Source organism: Triturus cristatus, chromosome 6 (assembly GCF_964204655.1).
Source record: "Triturus cristatus chromosome 6, aTriCri1.1, whole genome shotgun sequence".
Taxonomy (NCBI): domain Eukaryota; kingdom Metazoa; phylum Chordata; class Amphibia; order Caudata; family Salamandridae; genus Triturus; species Triturus cristatus.
This window is the reverse complement of record NC_140589.1, coordinates 96,880,517-96,896,369: the sequence shown is the minus strand read 5'-3', so window position 1 is coordinate 96,896,369 and position 15,853 is coordinate 96,880,517. Positions and strand designations below refer to the sequence as shown.

General features: G+C 47.6%; 1 protein-coding gene across 2 annotated transcripts in view; it reads left to right on the top strand.

Moving 5' to 3' along the window:
* Positions 1 to 15,853, top strand: part of LOC146813822 (calpain-1 catalytic subunit-like) — a 652,425-nt gene that overhangs the window by 196,105 nt on the left and 440,467 nt on the right. For both annotated transcript variants that reach the window (XM_085610279.1, XM_085610278.1), the window contains exons 3-4: positions 950 to 1,068; positions 13,166 to 13,299. In XM_085610279.1, the coding sequence (XP_085466405.1) occupies positions 950 to 1,068; positions 13,166 to 13,299 (253 nt within the window). The remainder of the gene's footprint in view (positions 1 to 949; positions 1,069 to 13,165; positions 13,300 to 15,853) is intronic.

The window sequence follows — 15,853 nt, the reverse complement described above, 5'->3', positions numbered from 1 at the left end:
CTTGACACTACCCCACTACAGTGTACTGCACTATACTCCACTCTACTACACGTTATCCCACTCTATGCCACTGTACCATACTCTGCTCTACACCACTCCTCTGTCCAACACTCTACTCTACTGTAGAAATTCACTGAAAAAAACAAAGGTTAAAGCAACATTATAGTTAAGTGTGATAAAAACCATAGAAAATTACTGAAAAAAACAATGGTTAAAATAACATTATAGTTGGGTGAATTTGTCACTGACAACATCAACGTTTTGAACTAAAAAAACTGAGAAATTCACCAGTTATAGTTCACAGTGCTAACTATAACTTGTGCCACTGTCATGCACTGCTTATGACCTCACATATTACATCACTAGCGGCATGTTCTATGGCATCATTTATGACATCACTGATCACATCTCAAATTACATTATTGATGGCACCAGTATTGGCAAAGCCAGTAGCTTTCACTGCTGAGGCCTGTTGACTGCCAATGCTTGTCATTACTCAAGTACAGGTTTAATTACAAGGGTAATAAAAAAAAGGTTTTCATTTTGTTTGAGATAAACATGCCAGTGATATGGAATAGATGCAATCATAGAGATGAAGATACTTTTGAACTAAAATCACGAATAAGAATAAACAGAAAGTGTTTCAGATAGGCTATGGCTTTCCCTTGCTTCACTCACCCCCTCTGGCTCATGGTACCTCTTTGAGGTGACCCCTTACTTTTTGCCTTGTTCCACTGTGGGGGAATTCAGTACGTCCACGTATAACTCTTTTCTTCATACCTACCACATGCTACTACTTAATGCATGAGTTTTTCTGAGTGTGAGTTTGTTAAAAAAGAGTCACTCCACGGTGCTGCGACTGATTTTGTTTGAAGTCCTTACTCTTGTGCTCAACACCTTGCTTTTCTTCATTAACATCTTCTAATGCACATTTCCGCTTGTGTTGTAGCTGATTGCTGGTTGCTGGCTGCCATTGGATGCCTCACCCTCAATGAAGACCTTCTGCATCGTGTGGTCCCTCATGGGCAGGGATTCCAGGACGGTTATGCTGGAATCTTTCACTTCCAGGTACCGGATTAGAGAGCAAGACATTGTGAGCCAAGGAAGAAAGTAACTTCCAACTACCTGTTCAACTTAGCCAAAATGTTTGATAAATCATGGGGTGCGGCCGATCCGTGAGCACTTAATGCGAGATGGACCACTATGCAAACCGCCTGCTGTGTGGAAGGAGATACTGAGCCACTGCTTTAGTGGTTCCATTCTCAGGGCTATCATAGACGCCCTGTGGTAACCGGCTATCAATTACCCCATATGGGCAGCAGTTGCCCTTCATGTAATTTTAAATGATTAACTTTTGCCTTAATGGTAGGTAAGATGTTTTTTATTTTGGACTCAAAACAGCGAGCAAGTCTGACAGATAGTCTCAGGAGAAGGGAGGGTCTCTCACAGAAAATTTGTTTATTTCTGTGGGATCAAATGGTGCATTTCACAGCACACTTTTCAACTTATTTGGCCAAATAGGTTAAGGTTTTTAGAAGCATTTCTTGAAAGCCATTCAAGCCATAACCTAGGGTATCTGTATCTACTTATAAAGACTGAAATACCCAAGGGGCTGGAGGCAGTGGGTCATGGGGGAGGGGTGAGCTTACCCAAGAACAACAATTGGGTCAAACATTGACTTTTCAGTCTAATTTTCCTGAGGAATGGGCTAAAATGCATAAACGAGCTCAGACTGTTAATGCACCAGCTTCAGTACACTGCATGTGGCTGGCAGGCAGCAGGTTTTTATTCCAGGACAATATTTCAATGAGTTAATATCTGGTTGAAATAGCTGAGTAGTTTATGTGTCTGCTGCAAACACCTGCATCTAGCCAGCCAAATGGTGAAGCTTTAAAGATCAATATAACTCTATGACAAATGTTTAGCCTGTTGGGCTGTATATCAGAACACTGAGGTTTTTACATTGTCCTGCCATAATATCATAGCAAAAATATTAGCTACTAAAATGTTGAGAACGTAAGTCTAAATTGGTAAGAATAGATGTACTATTCTTAACTCCGCATTTACATACCTTGTAAATAAGTTTTGTGAGGGTCCATTTATGTGGAGTTAAGTATAGTACACCTATTCAGTTAAACTGAGCTGCATGAGAGATATCACTTTAAATACACTCTACAAAAATACGGCCTTCAAAGGCCATTCTGCAGGCAGTCTCAGCAAAGTTACCAGCAGCAGGCATGACGTGCATGTTTGTTGAATCATAAGCCTCCAATTGACAGGGTCAAAGGAAATAAAACATTGTCGAATTCCTATGGATGGTGACCCTGGAGGTATTGTACTTTATCAAAGGGAACAGGCCCCACGGGCATGCCCCCCTAGACATCACTGGGAAAATGCTTACAAATCCAACAAGAAAGTCCAGTTAGTCACTAAAAAGTGAAAATAGGAGTTGCTATGAACTGTTGTTAAATTGTATTAGATAGCAACAAGCCGAATACCACATGTGGCATGGTGACAGTATAGATGGTGCAGAGGACTATAGTCTCGTAAGCTTCTGGAAGGTGGACATCTGCCACCACAGCTCGCAAGCATAGTGGAAGTTCTGGTGCAACTGCATCAAGGGCAGGTGAATAGTAGGCAATGGGTTTATTTTGGTCTCTGTGATTCTTCACCAATAGCCTTGAAGCAAAACCATTCTTTGCATGACAGTATAGAGTGAATGGCTGGTTATAATCATCCAGTTCCAGCGCAGGTCCAGAGGATAATAATTACAAAGGGTTGCGCTGCCTCCTTTGACTAATGCAATGGCCCAGGAACCCACTATGCACATGAAAGTGTGTACCTGAGAAACAGTGGCTCTGGGGAAGACGAGGGCGTCCATATATTTCTTGAGAGTTTGGGAGAAGATGCAATGTGACTTAGTAAACTCCTGGGGCAAGCAAGACCATGTTAGCTCCCCACTGAGAATGAGAATACAAAGATATTGGCTGTGTGGGTGCCTAAGGATCGAAAAAAAACCAGAACCACTGTCAACCAATTAGCAGTTGCTTGTTTGCAGGACAATGTGGTAGGAGGGTAGGACGAACAGGAAATGTAGGTTTTACAACAGCATTGATGGCACATAGGTTTTGGAAAAACCTGTAAATATCTTGTCCAGGCTTTTTGTTTGGAGAATGGAGGTCTTACATACACTCACGATAGACATAGCATCCCCCCTTTTATCGGAGTGATAATAATGTGTTGAATCCCGCTTTCATCTCAGGATACAAATGGGTACTGGAGGATGCAAGAGAGCTTCGTCATTGGAGTTATCTTGGTTTTTATTGGTTCGGCAGTTGAAATACAATCAACATCATGAATAGGTTCTGACCACAAAGAAGGGCGCACTTGAGCAAGTATTTCAGTGGTAGATTGCAACATTGTATTTTTACAGTCAACATTAGTACATTCTTGGCTTTAACAAAATACAGCTATAACATAATGTTTGTTGTTTTGGCACATTAAGGAATACAACATCACTGGAACAATACAAAGTACCGTTCAATGTACACAAAATATATCTCCTGAAGGAGTAGGGTTTAACAGAAACATGATCTGTGGGGAGACCCAGGGTTATACAAATGGAATCAGCTTTAGGGAAGAGGATAAGGGAGTTTGAAATGGCAACTGCACAAATGGAGAAGCCTGAGAGAGGTAAGGAAGAAAACCCAGAGGTCTTTAAAGCAGGTTGGCTAGCATCTGTCTCAACGTGACAGGAGATGGGGCTTAGGTTAATAGTTCATCGTATCTATGGGCAATGTTTATCAACTGAAATCAAAATATTTACAGAGCACTCTGAGAAAAGTGGATAACATCAAGTTGTTTGTGCTGTAGGTATGCACTAGAGGTAAAGTAGCAGAAACTTGCTCCCAGACTAAGCTCTTTCCTGACTTTGCTCGTGTAGGGAGGCTGTAACGCTTGTCCACCGACGCCCTTTTTATCGAAATTGACCACTCACAGACTGTTGAGACTCAAGGAGCTCCATTGGCTTCCCTCTTTGATTCACACATTCATCCCTTAGGAACTGTGCTGGGGTTGTAGGCGCTGTTGTGCCTCTCATCTGTGCCTTCTTCCCACTCTTGCTGGAGCTCCATGCTTTATACTGTAGACGGCACACACTTCTGACTCTCCATATCCTGGAATTACCCCTTTACCTACCCAAACGGGGTTATCCCATTGTTACCTGCCCATACAACTATTTTCAAGATCGTACATAAATCTATACGTGAATAAACGCAATATGATTTTATACTTCATAAAATTGCAAAGCCGGATGATGAAAAATAAAAGATCTGCGCCCTAAAAAAAAGAGTGCCGGTGGGACCCACCAGTACTCCGCACTGCACACATGACCATCATATAGGAACATGAACTCTCGCTGCTCGGTTAATCGGAAATCCTTGCAGGCCAGACATCGAACAAGACTTTACACGCCATTGAGAGGCACAATTTTAATGCATGCTTAGCGCAGGCAGGAACGATGTCTGTAGCAGCTACATTTACCCTAGGGCAAAAAGGTTAAAGGTTTCAAACTGTCCATACTTGTGACCTTATCAATATTTTTGCTATAGAGTTATAATGTCATGATATCAAAGACTCAGTTTATTGGTACCAAGCCATGTGTTGGTCTTAGGCTTCTTTTCTGACCAGTTCCAGAGTGATCCTAAGGTTTGGTCTAGGCGAGACTGTGTTCAGGGGGTGGGGTACAGTTGACAAGAGACATTTCTTTGAGGACGAGTTATTTTTTCAGTCCTTTGCTGATCCCAAAAGAATCCTCTTTGAGTCTGAGGTGTAAATGGGGCAGGCGTTCTATAAAGAGGAACCCTGAGCATGTAAGTATTTATTAGCAAATTGCTTGAGTCTGTAAAATTGGGAAACACAAATGCCCACTTTTCTTTGAGGTGGGAGAGAAGAACTCTTTTTGACACACTATGGAGCATATTTACAAGCAGGTGATAAAAAACTTATCGCCGCTTTTGCGGCCGTTTTCGGCTGAAAAGCGGCGATAATTTTATCGCCTAATTAGCAAGGCCACGCTAACGCGTGAAACCTTGCATTTGCTCAGGAATTCTTAACGCCCAGCTTTGCATCTCTAATGAGATGCAAAGTGGGCGTTCCTGACCTGACAGGACATGAGAAATGTCGCTAAGCGACATTTCCCCTATCATCAAGCCCCACGCTATGAAGCATAGCGTCAAGAAAAGTAGCGATAACCTCTGTTATCGCTACTTTCCTTACGCCTGCTTCAGGACTGACTTCGCCATGATATCCTATGGAAGGTGGATATCATGGCTAAGTTTGTGAGTTCCTATCAGCAAGCTAACGCCACATTGCGTGAGATTATTGCTGGGTTTCCAGCGATAATCTCACGTTAGGCAGTTAGCGTGAGGATTTTTATCGCTGAGGAGATAAGCGTTGCTAATAGCACGCTATCTCAGCGATAAAAATCCACGTTACCCGGCGATAATTATCCTCACGCTAAGAGCGCTGAGTGATAATTATCGCCGGGTGTTGCTGATATGCCCCTATATCTTTTACCTTTCCTAGCCAGTTTGCCAACAGAGGGAACATTCTCCATGGAGGGGGCGTTGGGCAGTGTTTTAGATGACCTAAGTTAGGTTGTGAGATGATTCCATGTCCTCAAGGACACTGAGTCCCAGTTCTGAGCTTCCTTTTACAGATTATTGTTTTCAGCTATGGGAGTCTAATTAAATTAGTGCTACAACTCCCATAATGCATCAGATTATTAACTACAAACTCATCACTGGAGCACGGCATTCTTAGATGGCATGATGTCATCTGGCAATATTATTATTAAAGAAGTTGTGGCTGTAATTTGTGAAGGAAAACTGCTTCCTGGTTCTTATACGACTGGCGATTGGACTTGTAGGTACCGTACAGGTATGTGATGGGGAAGATACACCAGCTCTTCCGTTTAAAGGGGAACATTACGGCTCAATGACCTAGATGATGCTCTTCTCCTGGCCAGCTTGTCTACCGGTAATTTGTATATCTTGGGCACCTACAGTACATTGAGACGATATCCACTTGATTTCTCTAGTCAGTTGGACCTTGTGGTGATCTTCCTGGACTCAGATTGGTTTCTCCTGGCAGGTGCAGCTCAGCTCCTTGCTCAGGGAGGAGAGCTCTTTGTTACAGTTAGCGCTCTAGCCTCCGGCTAGAGCACGAGTGGCAATGCGCGACTTGCGCTCACGTCGACGGACGTGAGCGCGCTAATATAAATAAAGGGGCGGGCGAACTGAGGCAGTTCGCGCCCGACAGTGACACCGCGTCTGTGTCTTCTTTACGCGCTGCGCGCATGGGGCCTTGATATAGTGGTTGGGCCCTCCCCTGCTCAGGCTGTCGAGCAGGGTCATAAATACAACACTGGCGATGAAGGTGGGCCCCTGCTGCACCGATTTTCGTGCAAGGAAGCAGCTGCTCGGCACGTCCACCAGCTGCTGAGACAAGGAGGCACACATTACCTCTTTGGGTACCACACCACCGGCCACCGTGCAGCACACCCTGACGTCCTGGAGGGAGAGTCACCCGGCAGGTGGGACAAGGCGAAGTAGCCTGGAAAGGGACACTGAGGACCAGTGAGACACAGACCACTTGCGGTCGCAGCTGGCACGTGGTTTCAGCACCACGATGAGCGACACGGAACAGCCCGACCAAGCGAGGATGCTGCCTCATCACCCCCCTTCAGCGGTGCTACCCCCATTCAGCGAAGCCGCTGACCCGACGGCAGCTGTGCCGCACTGGCAAACCTGACTGGGCAGACTGGAAAACTACTTTATCGGATCCAGGGAAAAGGATGGGGCGGTGAAAAGGCCCCTGCTCCTACATTACGCAGGCGAGGAAGTGTACCTCCTATTCAAACACTTGCCGAACACGGGGAACCCAGATGACTACACGGCGGCGGTGACAGCCCTGAACGCACACTTCGACCCCCAGGTCAATCCAGACTACGAACACTTTAAACTCCGCCAAGCAAAGCAGCGTGAAGGGGAGTCTGTGGATGCCTTCCACACGAGGCTAAGAGCCCTCACAGAGACTCACCTCGTAGGGGACAGGGCCAAGGAAGAAATTAGGGCACAACTAATATTGGGAATCCGGAGCAAGACGCTACGAGGATTGATACTCCGTCAACCTAACATCCCGATGAATGACATCCTAGTCCTAGCCAGGACACATGACCTATCAGCGGCAAGAGCTGAGAAATGGACCAGGCCCTGGTAAAAGGGACAGACAAGAGCGTTGAGGTGAAAACGGAGAAGACGGATGTGGTGCGGGTGAAGGAAAGACCACAGAGGCCCCGTGACCGGCGGCCCCCAGCCCAAGCCCGGCAGTGTGGCTACTGCGGGTATGAAGATCACCCAAGCAAAGCATGCCCAGCGAGAGGAAAGACATGCACAAACTGTGGCATTGAAAACCATTTTGCGTCGGTCTGCCGGAGGAGGACGCAGAAAAGCGGGAACAGACGGGACAGACCGCTGAGGAAGTTGGTGAGGCAACTGTCGCACACATCACTGTCATCACAACCAAAGTCAAGAAGTTAGAGGGCCAGAGACTACCAAGATTCAGGCTCAGACTCTGATGACGATGGGGAAACATACCTCATATCGTTCACCAAAGCCCTAAAGAGCACCAGGCGACCGCAGCCACGATGTGACATACTCATAGCAGTTCAGAAGTGAACGCAGTGATTGACACGGGGGCTTCCGTAACAGTGATGGGCATACAGCAATACAACCTTCTCAGACCAAGACCTGAACTCCGACAATCCAAGGCCCAAATCTACGCTTACGGGAGCGACACGCCGCTACCACTGAAAGGCAAGATGACGGTAGCAGTGCGCTCAGAAAAGTCGGAAATTGTCATTGGCATCCACGTTATTGACCAAGAAGTAGACGCACTACTCAGCGGGCACGCTGCGGAGGACCTAGGACTGATCGCGTTCCTCCGGAAGGTCCAGGACAAGCAAGTCGAAGACCTGCTGGAGACATTCAAAAGCCTATTCTCAGGGCTAGGGAAGATAAAAAGGCCGCTGATACGCCTCCACATTGACCCCTCGGTAACACCAACAGCTCTCCGACACAGGCGGATACCGTTCCACCTACACCCGCTGGTAGAGGAGGAACTCCAGAGACTAGAGGAACAGGGAGTCATTGAGAAGGTTACAGGACCCACACCATGGGTATCGCCAATGGTGATAGCCGAGAAACCGCGCCAACCTGGGAAGATCCGGCTGTGTATCGATATGCGCCTCCCAAACAAGGCCATCAAACGGGAGAGGCATATCACACCGACCATGGATGATATCGTATCAGATTTAAACGGACCACGATGGTTCTCAAAATTAGACTTAAACGCTGGATATCACCAGCTCACCTTAGCGAAAGAGAGCCGGTACATTACCACATTCAGTACGCATCTGGGACTGAGACGGTACAAACGTTTAAATTTCGGAATCTCTTCGGCAGCAGAGATTTTCCAAAACACAATCAAAGATATTCTGCTCGGTTTGCCTGGTGTCCTAAATGTGAGTGACGATATCCTCATTTATTCCAAGACGGTGGAGGAACACTACCGACATGTCCGAGCCACACTGGCACGTCTGCAGGAACATGGTGTCACCCTACACCGAGATAAGTGCCAACTATTTCAGCAGACAATCGAATTCTTCGGCTATGTCTTCACCAAGGAAGGTATCCAAGTGGACCCCCGGAAGTCACACGCCATCAAAGTAGCTGCAGCCCCAACGTCAGTGGCAGAAGTCCGCAGCTTTCTGGGGATGGCCACCTACTGTGGACGCTTTATTCCGAATTTGGCCACCCTTGCCGAACCCCTCAGGCACCTCACCAAGACAGACGTGATGTGGCAGTGGACAGTCACAGAAGAGACAGAATTCTAAGCGATCAAAGAAGCTCTCTTGGACCAGACCTCACTGGTCTACTTTGACCCGAGCAAGAAAACCGAAATCCTAGTGGATGCTAGTCCCGTAGGACTTGGGGCGGTCCTGACGCAAGAGCAAGGACCAGGACAGTGGGCAGCCCTAGCGTACTCCAGCAAGGCCCTAACGGACACGGAGAAACGATACTCACAAATCGAGCGTGAAGCCCTGGCGATCCGATGGAGCTGCCGCCACTTTAATCTGTATGTGTGCGGGCACCCGTTCACAGTAGTGACAGACCATCAACCGCTAGTACCACTCTTCCGAGGAACAGCGCCCCACCCGCCCCCACGGATAGTGCGATGGGCTATCAACCTCCAACAATATCACCTCAGCGTGGTGTACAGGCCAGGGTCCAGAAATCCGGCAGACTTCCTATCCCGGCACCCCGAGACCGGGAGCAAGCCCACATCAATGGACAAGGAGGAAGAGGCCGAAGGTCATCTGGACATGGTGGCCGCCCTGGCGTGCCCCCATGCATTGACACTAGGGGAGATTTTGAAGACGGCGGGACAAGACCCAGTAATGGTCAAGGTCAAAAGCACAATCTTAGAAGGAACCTGGCAGCACTTCCTGCAAACAGCTAACTCACGGACCAGCGAAGAGAGAAATGACCTACAACACATGTGGAGGGTACGACATGAGCTGAGTGTGACCAGAGGGGGACTCATCCTACGAGGGTCCCGAATCGTCGTCCCGGCCGCCCTCAGGACAAGAGCCACGCAGCTGGCACACAAAGGACATCAAGGGACGGAAAAGATGAAAGCGTGAATGAGGGAGAAAGTCTGGTTTCCGAGCATGGACGAATACGTAGACGACGCCGTTCGCAGCTGCCAATCATGCCAGATAACTAGCGGAGCTCAGCCACCAGATTTTATCATAACCGAGGAGCATGGGCGATGCCCGTGGGAGAAAATCAGTGTGGATTTCGGGAGCCTGCCCGACGGGCGAGTCACGCTAGTGATTCTCGACAGTACCCTATAGCCGAAGCATTGCCATCCACCGCATTCACTCACGTAGGCCCAGCCCTAGAAAAGGTGTTCGGAATGTTCGGATGCCCAGAGGAACTGCAGAGTGACAATGGACCCCCGTTCCAAGGACATGAGTTCGAAGAATTCCTAAAATCACATGGCATCCGCCATCGGCGCATCACCCCCCAGTGGCCACAAGCCAACGGGGAGGTAGAGCGATTCATGAGCACCATCAACAAGATACTGTGCATTGCCGTGTCCGAACAGTCATACCCTGAGCGAGAATTGCAATGATTTCTGGGGGAGTATCACAGCACCCCTCACTGCTCAACCCGTCAAGCACCATGGGCCTTGATGTTCAACGGAACTCGCAGAGATGGGCTACCAGTCGCCCCAGGCTGGACAGCCCCGCCCTTCGAGGAGGGGAGGGCATTCCCGAGGCGCCATGATCGAAATGACAAAGTCAGTAAGGCACGGAGAGCCTTGCCCCGAGAGATCCAGGCAGGGGACATCGTGATTCTAAGAGAACGACGGCCCGGGGGAAAATTCAAGATAAGATACGAAAAGGGCCACTGGATAGCGGTCGACCGGCGAGGAACCATGGTGACAGCGCGACGGGTCCGAGAGCTGCTCACCCGGAACATATCGTGGTTCAAAGTGGTGGGGAGCCCCGCTGACGACCATGGAGCCACTGAGGCCGTCGAAGAACATGACCCCGGGGTCCTCCCAGCCAGCATGCCCAGCACGACCCCCCCGGGGGATCCAGGGTCAGACCCGAATGATACCGAGCGCCCGGTCGGTGAACCAGGGCCAAGGACAACACCAACAACCCAAACCCCGGCCCCTCGAGGTATGTGCTGTGAGAAAACCCCAGGCCCAGCAGCCGGTTGAGAGACTTTGCGTGCCAAGTAAGTGACGCCGACAAATAATGCTTGAACTGTTGTCAAGGACCGAGTTATAGAGGGATGTTACAGTTAGCGCTCTAGCCTCTGTCTAGAGCGCGAGTGGCAACGCGCGACTTGCGCTCACGTCGACGGACGTGAGCACGCTAATATAAATAAAGGGGCGGGCGAACGGAGGCAGTTCGTGCCCGACAGCGACACCGCGTCTGTGTCTTCTTTACACGTTGCGCGCGTGGGGCCTTGATATAGCGGTTGGGCCCTCCCCTGCTCAGGCTGTCGAGCAGGGTCATAAATACAACACTCTTCATCCTTTGACAGGTCACAGCAGCCAAGGCTTCAGACAGAATGTTCATACTGAGCCCAGTCTGGAGGAAGGGTGGCCACCCAGTAGAAACTCTTCTCCTGGTCAGCTGTCTTATAGCCCTCTGGTGGCCAAGGGGTTAAAAACCGAGACCTCCATAGGGTCTGCTTTGCTTGAAAATGTTTGCACTTCTCCGAAATTGGAGAAGTTCATGTCTCTTTTTTGTAGGCTCTGATAGACAAGTCAGATGGGTTTATACAGGTGCAGTCGATTTGTGGATAGAGAGTAGGAGAGTTCTCCACCTTTTGATGTTACCTTTGGAAACGCAAGCACAGCAGGAAATGCGGGATGTGCTGATTCTCCTCTTGGGGGAGGGGAGGGGGTTTGTCTGAACAAAAGAATGGGCTGGTTAAGTCCCATTCCATCACCAGGTACGATATGTTTTCTGGAAGGGGCCTGGACCGGAGTATGTACAGACTGCAGCTTGGCATGCCTAGTGTGAATGTAGCCAGCTTACACAAAAGATTCGCCATCTTGTGCAGCACAAACACAGAGATCAAATGCACTCAAATTTTCAGAACGTCATCTATGATCGATACTCTTACCACACACACCCTTACACATGCGACCTTCCAAAAGGTAAAACAGTGCACCAGAGTTATTATAGGGAGAGACAGTGCTTAATTTGAGCAGTTGGTTTCCGGTGCTAGGCACCGCAATTAATTGTCAACACAAGCACTTATGACATTCTACCACAAGATGGTGACGTCTATTTACGTTACAGATGAGCACAACAACGGTTGTTTGTTAACAGAATATAAATTAATATGACAAATGCCTGCTGCCGAAGCCATTCTTATAGCTTCGGGGGACTGGAATAGTATACACTGACACATTTGTAGGAGTGCGATTGGTCAGTAGTTGTGGTGGTATGACGTTTGCACAGCTGGCAGGGGAATGGGTGTTGCACGTTGCAGTGGCCTCCTAACGATGGCCCTGTGATGTATTTTTTTTTTACAAATAAAGCACTGGGGAGAGAGTGCAGACCTTCCGCTGAGAATAGTTACAAAGCAGTCCCGGTGCGGAGCCAAACACCTTGAATCAGCAGTCTCCACATAGCCTGGGGTGAGAGAGTCAAGAGCCAACGCCATCAATGTGCGCCTTTAGGAAGGACCGAGGCTTGATTTGTACTCTAAAGCTCCCTGTTGTCGAAATGAGCACCGAGTTTGATGAAAGACAGGATTAAATATTAGACCAAGGAATTTATTTATGCTGGAAAAAAATTCTAAAATGTGTATGTTTTGTCAAAGTTCTTAACACTTCAGAGGTAACACGCTCAAATATTTGTTGCCTGCGAGGCATTGGCTCAAGCAGATATTGTGCTGCTGGAACAGTCATTCTGCAGGCAAGGCGCTTCAGCGTAGCGCGCAGAGGCAATAAGCAGAATATAAATACTACAATACAAGGGACATACTGTATTCAAACCGGTTTCCTGCTGGTATTTCGTGTGACCTTTCAACACCAGGTTTGCCACGACTTCAATATTCACATCAGATTCAGGCTGGCAAACGTCAATGCCATGTGTGTGAAATGTGCGAGTTTCACGGAAAAAACATCGCAATTGCACCAACTCCTATTCTCCTTCTTGTAAATGCTGCATTGCGAGCGCTCCTGATGGCCTGGACGATCTGTGTTCGTTCCTGTTGCATACTGTGAAGCTCATAAGGATGGTGCTCAGAAGGAAGCGGATGGCTTGCACTTTCTCTGCAACAAGGAGCTTGCAGTGTAGTTAGTAGAGCATTTGGAGGCCTCTTGTGAATATGTAGCACAGTCTCACAAAGTGAAAATGTGCATTTAGTGGCTCACTGCGTTTGCCATGGTGAGGCTGCTGCTGGGAACATTTGTGTTCTTTTAAGGCCTTGTAGCTATCTTCTCTCTGACCAGTAATGTTGCCTTTTGTCTGTTCTTTTCATTCTTTCTTGTCTTTACCCCTTAGATTTGGCAGTACGGAGAATGGATGGACGTGGTGATCGATGACAAGTTACCAGTTAAGGATGGCAAGTTAATGTTTGTGCAGTCCGCCGACCGCAAGGAATTCTGGAGCGCGCTGCTGGAGAAGGCCTATGCCAAGTAAGTCACCTTTGCTTCCCATCACCAAGTCTATAAAACCCAATGATGCCCTGAATCTTATCTTACCATCTTACCATTCCAGAGGGTTGAGTTTACAGTGACCACTCCAGAGACTTGAGGTTAGAAACTGACCACAACAGAGGCTTGAGGATACAAACAGTGGTCACACCGGAGATTTTATGTTACAAAAACAGTGACCACAGCAGAGGCTGGAGGTTACAAACAGTGACCACACCAGAGGCTGGAGGTTACAAACAGTGACCTCACGAGAGGCTGGAGGTTACCAACAGTAACCAATCCAGAGGCTTGAGGATACAAACAGTGACCAAAGACTGGAGGTTACAAACACTGACCACACCAGAGGCTTGAGGTTACAAACAGTGACCACACCAGAGGCTAGAGGTTACCAACAGTGACCAATCCAGAGGCTTCAGGATACAAACAGTGACCAAAGACTGGAGGTTACAAACACTTTCCACACCAGATGTTTGAGGTTACAAACAGTGACCACACCAGAGGCTAGAGGTTACCAACAGTGACCACAGCAAAGACTTGAATTTACAGTGACAACACCAGAAGCATTAGTGTATAGGGACCATAACAGACGCTTGAGTTTACAATCATTGACCACACCAGAGGCTTGAGGTTACAAACACTGATCACACCAAAGACGTAAAGTAACAAAGTGACCACACCAGAGGCCTGAGTTTAGAAACAGTGACCACACCAGAGGGTTGAAGTTACAACAAGTGACCACACCAGAGGCTTGAGGTTACAAACAGTAATCACTCCAGAGTCGTGAGATTGTATACAGTGACACATCTCCATAGTGGAGGGCGAATGCAGCACTCCATAAAGATACTAAACCAAATCAGTAGACATTTAGAAAAACTTTATAATATTCTATGTCTGCCAGAGATTGCTCTACTAGCTGCCAACAAGTTACAACTGATGTTGCTAACAGGCAGATTCACACAAAAAAATCCATTCCCTTCAGAAATTTCGAGGTTGCTAATTGGGATGAAATTTCTTTTAATGCTATTTTGTGACTTTAGTATTTTAATTTGAATAATTAGTGGTGATGAAAATTGGGACAAAAAAACAAACTGGAATACAAATGCATGTGAATAGCTTTTATTGTTTTATCAAGTAAGTTCAGCAAATTTAGAACTTTAGTTCTCAAAGAATCTGCTCTCCTTTATATTTACTGAACATTTACTAAACCCGTTTTGTAGGAAGCTGGCTCTGTATACACTATACCAAAGTAAGGTATAGTGTGCACAGAGTCAAGGGAGTCACCAGAGGTCTAGCAGAGGCTAAATTAGGTAATTACTAACAGCTCTCTTTGTGGTAGTTGGGGCGAGCAGTTAGGCTTATCCAGAGGGTGTGTTAAGCATTTATTGTATTAATTGAATCAAGGCTAATGGCACGCACTCAGAGACAGAATCCAGACCAATTAGGTAAGTATAAAAAAGATAAACCTATATTTTGTTTGTAGAACCAAGAGGAACTTAGCACAGGTAAGTAAAATATACTCTCAAATGCAAGGCTGTACACAGAGATGAAATTGTAGATTGAACTGGAGTCGTTACAGGTTTGCTTTGGCTTTGAAAACAGTTAAAATTACACAGTAATTACTTTAGGAGTACTTTTAGATTACTTTTGGATTACATTGACTATTTGGGGTGGTATGTCTATGTACCACACCCGGGATCTCACAATACAAGGAAAGTATGACTTTTTAATGATTGCAGTTTAGTTACTTTTTCTTTCATACAAAGTTCAGCTCAGCACTTAGGAACAAAACATCACAACATTAGCTCCCATGGGGAAAAAGTGTTAGCGGTTAGGTGAGTAAACAACTTGCGAGAAGAAAGTTTGGAGGTTAGGACCAAGGTTCCCCAAGGTCCAGGCGGCACTCAAATTGCACCACCAGCAGCAGTGGGCCAGCCGGGTGCAGAGTGCAGGTGCCCAACATTAGCCAACAATCAGCACAGGAGCTGCACTACCAGCGGCACAGGGGCGGCCAGGTGCAGGGTGCCAAGATGATGTCGGGGACCCTTTGATTTTCAATGGAGACCCTCGGTACGGCAAAGTTGCTGAAGGCTCAGGCGTGGAGACTTCCTGAAGGCAACCACAGGCTGGAGAGGTAAGTTGCTTTCTTGGGGGATGCCTGGACACCGTCAGTTGGGCCACTCAAGGCCGAGGGGCGTCGGGTGCAGGGACGTTTTCTGGTGTCAGGTTTTCTTACCAGCTGTGGTCGCGGTCGGGGGTCCGTTCAGGCTGAGGCTGCAGGCGTCGTTTTGATACTTGAGGGGGTCGGGGATCACCAGATCCCGGGTCAGGATCGCTGAGGAGACCTATGCATGGTGTCACGGAGCCGCCGGGGGATTCTGTGGGTGAGTCTTCGTTTGAGCAAAGCTGGTGCTCAAAAGAGACAGCGTCTGTTAGATGAGTGCAAGGCAGGTCCTTCGGGCTCTGGGGATTGCTGGCTTCTGGATTTGCCGGGGATCTGGCTGCAGGCAGGTCGTAGACGGGATTGTCCGGGAGGGCT